This window comes from Mustela lutreola, chromosome 11 (genome assembly GCF_030435805.1).
Source record: "Mustela lutreola isolate mMusLut2 chromosome 11, mMusLut2.pri, whole genome shotgun sequence".
NCBI classification, from domain to species: Eukaryota; Metazoa; Chordata; class Mammalia; order Carnivora; family Mustelidae; genus Mustela; species Mustela lutreola.
The window spans coordinates 68186119-68198532 of NC_081300.1; the positions used below are offsets into that span (position 1 = coordinate 68186119).

The following is a 12414-nucleotide window of genomic DNA, read 5'->3' on the forward strand; positions in this document are numbered from 1 at the left end:
GGCTGGGCACAGCAGCAGAAGGCTGGGAAGAAATGGGTGGCTTTGCAAGCTACTGAGGACAGAAATCAACAGGGCTTGTGTGGAGAGATGGAGGCAGAGGCAGTGGCAGTACCTAGTCATGCCCCGTTTGTCCCACAACCCCTCACCCCTGCTACTAGCAGGTTAGGGAAGGGTGCTGAGGCTGAGGCCCCACACTGAATCTTATCCCTTTAAGGAGTAGGTTCTAAACCTTGGCGTCAATAGAGACTCCCCCCCCCCTTTTTTTTCAGAATGCCATGACATCTGCGTGCCACACCTGGGTTCACCCACTTAGCAAGATTCATTCTGACAGCACAAGCCTGCAGTTGTGCGTGGTACTATCTGCTCTGCTCACTATGTCTGAAAGAAACTATTCTGTTCTTGCCCAAGGGCTTATGAAAAGACATCTTTCAGGAAATCCCCGGCCAGACTCTCCCAAGACAGTGAATTCAAAGTCCTCCTCACCTTCTGTGGCTGCCTCATTTGCCACCATGTCACTGCCAACAAGGCCCGACTGCCCAGCCGAGGATGGGATCGCCGCTGCCAGGAACAAGGCGGGGGCCAGAGATGCTGCATGTGGCACTTTATTCCTGCTTCTGATATGTACAGGTATATACAGTTGGTGTGAGCCTATGGTACACTATTTCACAAAACTATCTTACATCCTGTGCATACTTTTGGGCGGGAATCAGCAGACGGCTCCGAAAAGCCCACGGCTAGGGGAAAGAAAGGACGCTCTCAGGAGCCACCCCTTCTCCAAGGACATTCATGGGGGCTGCTCGCCCCCCTCCCCAGTACTGAGGTCCTCCCACGGACCATCTGGGCCTCCCACCTGCTCTCAGCACTCTTTTCTTCCCGAGTCTTTCTCCTCGAGGAGAAGAACATTTTGTTGGCGGGGCAGGAGGGAAAGCAGCAGCAATGGCCCCCACTCACGGACGGAGGCACTGCCGCCTGCTGCCCGGAGCCCCATTGCCCCTACTGGACTTGGACAAGAACAGAATCCTCCCTGTGCTTCGGCTGTGCTTCGGCCCGTGGTGCAGCCTGGCCTCACGGGGCACTGGCATGCATCTTCTCCAGGCAACTCGTCCAGAACATAACCAGCCGGTTGTCGCGGTTGATGCAGAAGTCCGTGAAATCCCTGAGCAGCCGATCAGCAAACTTCTCGTCCCCTGTGGCACTAGAGCGCCATGTCTTGGTCAGCATGGTATTATAGGCCCAGTTGTAGCCAACCCGTTCCTCACAGAACATGTTCTGGTTGGTGGAGCTGGTGGAGTTCCGCCGCCGCCGCTGTTGTCCTGAGAACTTGCGCCTGGAGTAGGGCAGCTGCAGGAACACTGTTCCTGAGGAGCAAGGGGAGGCCCCATGTCACCACCACCAGGAGGGCTCCCCTACCCCTGGGCAGCTGCAGGGGCTTTGCAGACATAGGCTCAATCATGGGGAGAGGGTCTCGTGCACAGGCTCCCGCCACAGGAACCCACCTACTCCACATTTTGCCTAGAGTGTCTCACCTGTAACATGGATGTATTGAGGCTTGTTCTCAGCGGGGAAGTTAAAAGCAGAAGCAGAATATTTATCTTGCACAAACCCAAACCTAAGAGAAGCACAGGAAGACACACAGATTAGGGCCTCCTTAGCTAAAGGGACAGGGAGAGCAGATGTGGCTAATAGGACTTCCTGACAGCCTGAGCTACAGGGACCTGGGAAAATTTCTTCCAAGATTGAACACTCAAGCTTCTGGTTTTCGCCCTCACCAGACCTCCTCCCACAGGCCTCCCGTCATCTCCAGGTGGGGAAGAGCCCTCACACCAGCTGCACTCCACATCCAGCCCTGTCTCTGCCCCTCCACCTGTCCAGTCAGTCCCTCCCCTGGGCGCTGTTGCACTGCCCCATCCTACCCCTCTGCTCTCTCTCTCCCTAGAATCCACACTGGGTCCTTCACCATGCTGGGTTCCCACCCACACGATGACAGGGGGAAGGTGCTTATCTTTTTTTTTTTTTTTTTTAAAGATTTTTATTTATTTATTTGACAGATCACAAGTAGGCAGAGAGGCAGGCAGAGAGAGAGAGGAGGAAGCAGGCTCCCTGCTGAGCAGAGAGCCTGATGCAGGACTCGATCCCAGGACCCTGGGATCATGACCTGAGCCTAAGGCAGAGGCTTTTACCCACTGAGCCACCCAGTTACCCTGGAAGGTGCTTATCTTAATTCATCTTAGCCACACCTCTTTCCCTTAGTTCTAAGCACATAGTGGGTTCTCAAAGAAAGCTCTTAGGTGAAATGGAATGAAACCTCTTAACTGAAATCCTCTTCTTAAAAACGAGGAACGAAATCTGGGGCTCTCTGCTTCGCTGCTCCATTCTGGAAATGGGCAGCAGGAGCCACTTTTCATCTGTGACTTACTCGATTCTGCTTCCCATCTATGGTTTATTCTATTCCGGGTTTTTCTATTTCCATCAAACACATTTATTACAGCTCTACCTGTTAACTGCTGAAAAGGACGTGTTAACAGATGTAGCTCCCGCCCTGAGTCTGAGAGGTTTATGTAACGAAACGCAGTGATGTGGGCAGAACTAAAGGAGGTAAAGCACCTGTTTCCTTCCATTGCATTCTCTGTATAAGGCGCCAGCTTTACACCGGCTTTCAATAACTATTTATCAAGAACACATGAAGTCAAATATGCAAGTTAAATGGATCAGCTAACATGCACAGCAAGCCCCATCATCTATAGGCTGATTCTATCATGTGTAAGAATGGCTCTGGATTTTGCCTTTCTTCCCCTCTACTTTTCAACCAAGGCTGTTTATTTACTCAGCATGGATCAGCCTGACCAGAATTTTCCTTCATTTCTTCCTTAGGTCACCAGGGAAGACCTTTAATTTTTTTTTTTTTTAAGATTTTATTTATTTATTTGACAGAGATCACAAGCAGGCAGAGAGGCAGGCAGAGAGAGAGGAGGAAGCAGGCGCCCCCGCTGAGCAGAGAGCCCGATGCGGGGCTCGATCCCAGGACTCTGAGATCATGACCTGAGCCGAAGGCAGTGGCTTAACCCACTGAGCCACCCAGGCGCCCCAAGACCTTTAATTTTAAAACGGCAATTAACCACATAGCACTTGGCTCCTTCATTGTCCACTTGGGAAACATTCGAGCAAGGACTACAGCAAAGGTAGGGTTGGGGTGGGGCGCACCCAACCCATCCAGAAAAATATGAAGGAGCTGGGGAGCCACAGTAGGGAAGCTGGGGAAGGTCCAGGGAAGCTTCTTCCTCTTCTTCCTTTTTTATAGATTTTTACTTACTGGACCAGTTTCTAACTCTTTCAGAAATGAACCTTATAGGTGGGCTAATGTTTCATTTCAGAGCCACCTTCCAATCTAGAGTCCCCCACGTGCAAAAGCTACTCTGGGCAAGGCACTTTGCTAGGTGCTGTAAAGGGAAACAAAAATGAGAAAAATGCATACCCTTGTCCTCCAGGGGCCCCTACATTAGGGTAACAGATGGACAGAGTGTGTTGGGAAAAAAGGGAAAGAGAGATTGAGAGAGCAGGGACCTGGAATCTGTGGTAGAACATGGCTGATAGATGGAGGAGGGGGTGGGGTTTAGAGGAGAATGTGGGGGTAAGATATAGGTAAGGACGGTGGGTCCAGGTGGGGAAGGGACCGCAATGTTCAGGTGCAGGGACACCAGCAGAGTCCATGCTGTGATTCGTGGGGATGGGACAGAAGACATGAAAAAAATCAAAAGGCCATGTCCCAAGTGACATGTAGCCAGCAAAATCCAATTACCACCCAATGATATCATCCAAGGGAAGCATCAGACCTGCTTATAAATTCATCGGTCAGCTGGGGTCTTCCTAATGATACCTACTGTCTACCCAGGGCTTCCTAGGTACAGGGAACTCTAGAGAACCCTCCCAACAACCCAGCGAGTGGTGAGAAAATGAAGGTGAAGTAGTTCCAGAACTTGCTCAGCTGCATGCTGGTGGAGGCAGAGGTGAGCCAGGCCTCTCTGCTTTCTGGATTAACACCCTTTGCCACCCACCCACTGCTGCCCACCTTCTGCCTCGAGTCAGCACCCTCTCCTGCTGGAAGAAAGAAGCCAGTCTGTGGTGGGCCGGGGCGGGAGTGGGGTGTGAGATGGGGTGGTAACAGCTGAATAAGGAGATGGCAGGACATTGCAGACAGTGCCGAGAGAGAGGATTATGGAAGTGGGAATGGAGGACTTGCTTCTGCCATGATTAACACGAAGCAGCAAATGAACACTGAGTGGCGCATTCTAGAGACAAAGCTGGACTGGCCTCAGGGCAGCTAAGCCCAGGGAAGCCCCTCCCTGGCACAAATCCTAGTGCCAGTAAATACCCATGGACTTGGGAGCCTGGGTGGCTCAGTGGGTTAAGCCTCTGCCTTCAGCTCAGGTCATGGTCTCAGGGTCCTGGGATCAAGTCCCACATCGGGTTCTCTGCTCAGCGGGGAACCTGCTTCCTCCTCTCTCTCTGCTTGCCTCTCTGCCTGCTTGTGATCTCTCTCTGTCAAATAAATAAATAAAATCTTAAAAAAAAAATACCCATGGACTTATCCATTGCTTTTTAACCCCCATTATCTTCTCAGCATATATCAAGGGGCTCTTGAAGCATTTTATAGTTTTTCATCTCATGTCATCTGCTTGACAGCTTGGCTCAAAGTCTTGCTGGAGGCTAAGGAGGAAGCTCTATGCTTTCTGCTCAACTGGAAGATGGTAATGTGGTCTGAGAAACAACAGCTATAGTAACTGGAGGGGTAATTCTTATCTTTGAAACCAAGGCAAAGGGTCCTGTAGGGTATCGGCAGCAAGTCGGTCTTTGGTGAACTAGATCCACTTCCCCAGAAATGAAACAAACTGGGTTTGGGTCGACTACTCACAACAGTCACTAACGCCCTCCCATGATGCCCTCCTACTAAGGGACAAACCTGTGTGCAATGGCTTCCTGGAAAAGGTGCATTCGATCCCAGTATGTTTCCGGTTCAAAGCCTGAAAGAAGAAAAAAAAAATGCCAGGGTGCGATCCCAAGGTTTTTAAGTTTCCCTGGATCTGGACTTCTGTATCCTTCACTTCTCTTGGCCATTCCTCCCCTCTGAGCTTCAGTCCAGCTTTTCCACACTAACCACTTTTGGGACACCAGCCTCCGTCCCAAGGAACAAAGGCGCATTCTCACCACCACTTCCCTGAAGCTCTATCAGGGTCTAGAAAGGCACTGAATAGGAGTCCTCAGCAACCAGTGTGAGCTACCAGAACTCGAGGTAAGACTCATTCTAATGACTTCCTATGCGCAAAGTGGAAAGGAACATGACATTAAAAATACCAACAGAAGATAAGCTTTAAATGCATGTTATCTGCTTCTAAGGAGAAAAGAAAAAAAATTTTACTACCCATCTTCAATTTCCCTACAAGGAAAGACAATGGTACAAGCTCTATTTTATGGGTAGGGAAACTGAAGTAAATAAATATTAAAAATTATTTTTGGAAAAGTGACGGGCTAGGGAGGGCAGGGGAGCAGACAAGAGCCTTCCTCCATCGCCCATATCATGGCTCCAGCCTCGCTCCTTCTGCATCACTGGTGTGAGGACCAAGAGCTGAGGAGGAGGTGGAGGGCTGAGGCAGGCTGTCGCTCGGCAACAGGCAACAGGCCAGCACTGCTCTTGGGACTGAGACGCTGAGGGCTGGAGGAGCAACTGCACAAGATATCCTGAAGAATAGGGGCGCTCTCTCTACTCTCTTTACATTTGGAATTTTCTATCTAGAATACATTTGAGGGCTGCAGGCAACTAAAGAGCAAATAAGAAAAAATACTTCAGCCTTAACAGGTAAAAACAAAGAGCCGATTCCTTGTCAGATTTTTAAGCTTTGGAATCCACTGTTATTGGAAGGGGAGATCACAGGAAGAGAAGCAGCATGGATGCAAGAAAATTGATTTTTAGATTCACGCCCTTATTGCTTTAAACTAGGACTCCTTTCTTCAGCTGTAACCATGGCAACCAACAGAGGATGTTGGTCTTGAAGCCTTGGTTACAACAGGCAGGGAAAACCAGCAGCTCATACAAAAATGTCCTCCAATGCCAGCCTTGCCAGCAATCCTGTGCTGTGACAGTGAAGGTGGAAAACCCCAGAAGGGCTGGCTGGTGTGGGGGACGTGTCTCCTGAGCATATTAAAAACAGCAGCATGAGGCGGTTGTCTGGCTTGAAATCATCAGATACGAATAGAATCATGTGGCATTTCAGGACCACAGTGGTCCTCTGTCAGCCACTGGGAGATTACATGAGAAGGGGTGTGTGTGTGAGTGTGTGTATGTATGTGTGTGTGTGTACAGCACTGTGTCAACTCTACAGATCATGAGACCTATAGCCTCCAGGGGTTCTGTGGGACCTGCCTCAAACCCTAACCATCACTGAAAACAGTGTCTGTATAAAAACGTCTTCTGAGACGTAAACAAAGAATATACAGATGGGTCTTTGGAACACAAGCTGTTTGCATCCCCGGGCAGCCTTTTCACAGGAAAAGTGTGGCAACATTTAGTGAGGCCTCCCTGACCTAGTAAGACCTCTCACCCCTGGGCTGCTTCTCTCCTTCCACCATTACACAGACTAACACAGGCACGGGAAGAAACCATTTCCCTCACACCAAAAAATTCTTCATTTCACATTTATAATGTCTACATCTGAGAAACGAAAGGGCTACTGACATATTAGCAGCAATTCTAACTTTTCATTTTCAAAAAGGTCATTTGTCAGCTCACCAAGAGCTCTGTAGGGGCTATTTATATGTTCATCAAAATGAGCAATTAATTGGGGATAAATAATGTGCCATGTGAAGTAAGACTCGTCCTCTGATCTGTCCTACACCTACCCTCAGAGATCTGTGGAGCAAGGGCGGAGCAGCAAGGCAGCCCCACCTACTCCCTGCCTCCGCCCACTCCCAATTCCCCCTGGACTGACAGTCCTGTCCCAGGGGAAAGGCTGTCCTCAGAGTCCTGCTGTCCTCCTCCGAGCCCCCTTCTGCTCTGTCTTCCCTGAGACGCTGGACTCGAGCCACATGTGTGTACCAGGTGCTGACACACTACAGCTTTGCACAATAGGATGCTGGATCCTGTTTTGCATTCAATGCCCCCCCCACTTTTTTTAGTCCGTTTGCATGAAATAGCAAATTCAAGCCTCCCATAAGGTTCAAATTCCCTCAGTCCTAAGCCAGTTAGGCTAGAGCACGGAAAGGAGAGTGTGGGGAGAATACCAGAGTTACTCGTGATTTACAGTGTCTCACACCCTCTCCTACCATCTGCTCCCAGCCTCACAAGGGTCTTCCTGAGTTGGCAAGGCAGTGTTCAACTTGACATGCTCTCATTTGAGGAATAAGGAATTTAAGGCATTAAGTGACTCGTGCAGGGTTACCCGGACACTAAGTAAAGAACCAGTACGAGACCCAGATCTTTTCAGCCCCCTTGTCCAAAGGCTCCCTCTGTGCACTGGCCTAGAGGGATGGCCTTGGGGGAGGGGGGGTCTTATTCATGGAGACAGAACATCCAAGGAGAGTGTCTCTTACTATCAAACAAGTGCTCACTGCCCTCCTTGAGCAGGCAGCTGGTGTTGAGTGGAATGAAGAGCTGTGCTCGAAGCGGATCGCCATACAGGTAACTGGGCAGCGCAAAGGGACCCTCCAGAACAGGGACCAACAAAAAGCCGCAGGAAGTGGCTTTGCGATGCCAACCCTGGACCTGGTGGAAAGCACAGAAACAGAGTCATCTCCAAGTGAATTCAGACAAGAGAAAATACTTCCTAGGGAACGAGGCTGCCACCGTGGCAGCATACGTATTGATTGGCGTGTTCATTTATTCATGTTCACTGGCTCCAAACTGGTCCTGGTCAGGAAACAGCACAGTTTGCTCCTCTGACAGATACTTGAAGAACTGTGAGTTAAGTGGTTCCTCCTCCCAGTTCAAGCTTTGGCAACTTCAGTGTTTCTTCTGGGAGGAAGCGACAGGAGAGAGCTATTTCTTGCCTCCTAAATGGCCTTCTCATTCTATAGGACGTTGGAGGAAGGTCACAGGATATAAGTTAAGTCCTTCTAAATTTGTCCTTTATCAAAAATTCACTAAGACCAAAGTATCAAATAGGAAAACAATCCACTCAGGCTGGCTGGAAGGGACATGACGCAGGGCACAAGATGACTGTGGTGGCCTCTGGCCAAAAGTGATAAGCCCTGACCTGGTGGAATGAAAGTCTCTCTCCGGCAAACTCCCAAAAGCCGTCTGTCCAAAGACTCTGAACCAAAGTTAACTGGGGCAGCGAGACAAACCTCCCCATCAGTACCATTTCCTTAGAGAACAATGGCAAATTTCTACATCTTAAGATACTTTCTAGGGGCGCCTGGGTGGCTCAGTGGCTTAAAGCCTCTGCCTTCAGCTCAGGTCATGATGCCAGAGTCATGGGTTCGAGCCCTGCATTGGGCTCTGCTCAGCGGGAAGCCTGCTTCCTCCTTTCTCTCTCTGCCTGCCTCTCGGTCTACTTGTGATCTCTGTCTGTCAAATAAATAAATAAAATCTGTAAAAAAAAAAAAATACTTTCTGAACCATAAAGCTACATATATTAAAAAAAAAAACCCTCATGTCTGTGGCTTTGGCATACAGATGAGGTATGTGTCAAATGTTATGTCAAGGGACGCCTGGGTGGCTCAGTCACTTAAGCGTCTGCCTTTGGCTTAGGTCATGATCCCACAGTCTTGGGATCAAGCCCTCCATCAGGCTCCCTGCTCAGCGGAGTGTCTGATTCTCCCTCTGCCCCTCCCCTGCTTGTGCTCCCAGTCTCTCTCTACTATAAATAAAATCTTAAAATATATAAATACGTGTGTGTGTATTTATTTATTTAGCTATTTATTTTGAGCGATAATTTAATTTAAATAGATACGGTTATGTTAAAAATTGAAGGGGACCACTCTTAGCTTTTTTCCCTAGAAACAGTCATAACAACAACACACCAACAACAAAAACCAAGATTTCTGTTTCACCAAAATAATCTTTTTTTTTTTTTTTTTCCCTTAAAGATTTTATTTTTAGGGGTGTCTGGGTGGCTCGTGGGTTAAGCCTTTGCTTTCAGCTCAGGTCAGGATCTCAGAGTCCTGGGACTGAGCCCCACATCGGGCTCTCTGCTCAGGGGGGAGCCTGCTTCCCCCCCCCTTCTCTGCCTGCGTCTCTGCCTACCTGTGATCTCTCTCTGTCAAATAAATAAATAAATCTTGAAAAAAAAAAAAAAAGAAAAGATTTTATTTTTAAGTAATCTGTACACCTAACACAGGGCCCATACCCACAACCTCAAGATCAAGAGTCGCATGCTCTACTAAGCCAGTCACGTGCCTCTGACCAAAATAATTTCTAAGGCTCTTTTTATTTTATGTCATATTTTAAAATATGTCATATTTTAATATTACAAAAGACATTACAATATTATAAATATTACATATTATAAAATTACATAATAAATTGTAATTTATAACAAATTTGGATACTCCCTTAAAATAATAATTAATCTATGCTACAGATTTCTGAAAACTTAAAAAATACTGTTGACCTTTGAACAACACAGGGATTAGGGGCATTAACACCCAATGCAATAAAAAAATCTGAGTATAACTTTTGACTCCCCAAAAACTTAACTAATAGCCTACTGTTGACCTTACCAATAAGAAAGGCAATTGATTAGCATATATTTGTATATTATGGGTATTATATACTGTATGCTTACAATAATGTAAGTTTGAGAAAAGAAAACATTATTAAGAAAATCATAAGAGAAAAATACATTTATAGTACTGTATTGTATATACTTTAAAAATTTGATTTAAGGGGCGCCTGGGTGGCTCAGTGGGTTAAGCCGCTGCCTTCGGCTCAGGTCATGATCTCGGGGTCCTGGGATCGAGTCCCGCATCATGCTCTCTGCTCTGCGGGGAGCCTGCTTCCCTCTCTCTCTCTGCCTGCCTCTCTGTCTACCTGTGATCTCTGTCTGTCAAATAAATAAATAAAATCTTTAAAAAAAAAATTTTGATTTAAAAATCAAACCCCTGCTATTCAAGGGTCAAATCTGTAATGATAAAGGGATTAGCAGCTTTCAGTGGGTTTTACATGAATTGGTGTGAAAAGTGTATTTTTAAAGACAGTTGCTATTCTCCCCGGGGGAGATACTCTTCTTCCCGGAACTGTGACTATACGTGTGCATCTATGAATGTTATGGTCATGTTGTTTGAGATAGGATTATCTGGTAGGGCTTCCAAGGAGAAGGCTTAGTTTACCAGGTCAGAGGGTTAGTTCTGCCTGGAGGAAGTGGTTTATCCCAGTGTCAACTGGCTGGAGAAGAGCCAGTGTCCTCTGAAAGCTGAGCCAGACAGGTGGCTTGGTGTCTTTTTTTTTTTTTTTTTTTTAAAGTAGGTTCCCTGCCCAGTGTGGACCACAATGTGGTGCTTAAACTCATGACCGTAGATTGAGACCTGAGCTGAGATCAAGAGTCACATGCATAACCAACTGAGCCACCCAAGCATTCCGCGGGGCATCTCTTTTGATTTGGACCTTGAGAATGTTCCAGTGTTGCAGGGAAGGGGTCCACAGAGGCACTAATGCCATGCAGAGGCAGACTGGGGATGGGCAGGCAGAGAAAAAGACAAATCTCTTCCCCAGGGTATCATGCCCTGTGGGACAAAACTAGGCTTCTGAGCCCTGCAGAGAAAAACAATATGCGGCCAGCTGATGCCATGCTCACTCTCTTTGGTCATATCTTAGCTTTCTGTAAAGTCTTCCTGAACCTTTTGGTTGCTCTCAGCAAAGCAATGAGATGCTTGCGCCAATGTAGGAGGACAGCAGGACTCCGTTAAAGCCACAGAAAAGCATTCTTCTGGGTTGAAGGGGAGAGTGTATTAAAGGAGTGGCAGGCTGCAAAGATGGTTCAAGAGGGCACCTGGAAGATTCTGACAGCCTGGTTAAGGAGGGCTTGTTCTAAAGACATTGGGACCAGCGATGGCAGTGGCCAGGCTGCTCTCTCAGTGCGAGCAGTGAGTGACCCGATTAGACAGACCGGCCAGGCTGACTAGAAGGACAAAAGACAGAAGACCAATTAGAAGACAGCTTCTCAGCTTTGGCACTCAACTTTGGCTGGTTAATTCTTTGTCGTTGAGGCTGTCCTATGTAAGGTGTTATAGAGTGATGCACAGTATCCCTGGTGTCTACCCCACTAGACACCAATGGCACTCTTCAACCATTAGTGTCAAGTAAAAATGTTTCCAAATGTTACCAAATGCTCCTACGGGGACAAAATCACACTCTCTCCCCCAACCCGACCCCTGTTGAGAGCTAGAGTTAAAGGCAGTGATGGCCACTGTCAAGGGGCTGGTTAAGTAAACAATGATACAGGGGCACCTGGGTGGCTCAGTGGGTTAAAGCCTCTGCCTTCAGCTCAGGTCATGATCTCAGGGTCCTGGGATCAAGCCCCACATCGGGCTCTCTGCTTGCAGGAGCCTGCTCCCCCACACCTGCCCGTGCCTGCCTCTCTGCCCACTTCTGGTCTCCATCTGTCAAATAAATAAATAAAATCTTAAAAAAAAAAAAAAAGTAAACAATGATACACACAAATAACAGAATATTCTGTAGCACTTAAAAACAATGAAGCACATTGTTTGAAACACAACAAAGCAGACTTATTTAAACCCATACTGAGGATACAGTAACAGAACAAAAATAGTAATAGTAATAGCAATAGCAATAGTAATAGTAGTAGGACAAAAAACACATTGCAAATACAGTTGGCACTTGAACAACACAGGTTTGCATAGGTCCACTTACACGTGGGTTTCTTTTTTTTATAAACAGAGGACTATAAATGCATTGTCTCTTCCTTATGATCTCCTTAATAACATTTTCTTCTTCCTAGCTTACTTTATTGTAAGAATACAATATATAATACATATAGCATACAAAATGTGTTAATCAACTGTTTATGTTACCTTTAAGGCTGCAGGTTAACAGTACCCTATTAGTAGTTAAATTTTTGGAAAGTTAAAAGTTTTACTTAAATTTTTGACTGCATAGAGTCAGCATCCCTGATACCCCTGCTGTTCAAGTGTCAACTACAGTATTCCAAGCTACCATAGCTGTTAAAAAAAAAAAAAAATGGTAACAAGGATTTGTATGTGCATATACTATCTCTGGAAGTACACTCAACAAAGTGGTGGGGTGGCTGTTTTTATTTATTCATTAAAAAAATGTTTTTTAAGTTTTTGTTTTGTTTTAAGTAATCTCTACACCCAATGTGGGGCTCAAACCCACAACCCTGAGATCAATCTACTGACTGAGCCAGCCAGGTGCAACAGGGGGCTGCCTGTATTTTTTTCTTCAAA

At 46.9% G+C, this 12414-nt stretch overlaps 1 protein-coding gene across 14 annotated transcripts in view; it reads right to left on the bottom strand.

Annotated features, from left to right (window-relative positions):
* Window positions 1-291: 291 nt before the first annotated feature.
* DEPDC5 (DEP domain containing 5, GATOR1 subcomplex subunit) overlaps window positions 292-12414 on the bottom strand; it is a 140345-nt gene continuing 128222 nt past the window's right edge. For 3 of the 14 annotated variants that reach the window (XM_059139144.1, XM_059139150.1, XM_059139143.1), the window contains 4 exons: window positions 7582-7753; window positions 4958-5018; window positions 1527-1609; window positions 295-1358 (listed from right to left, as the gene is read on the bottom strand). In XM_059139144.1, the coding sequence (XP_058995127.1) occupies window positions 1066-1358; window positions 1527-1609; window positions 4958-5018; window positions 7582-7753 (609 nt within the window). In that variant the 3' untranslated portion in view covers window positions 295-1065. The other 11 variants (XM_059139147.1, XM_059139151.1, XM_059139146.1 and 8 more) reach the window with 7 other exon arrangements.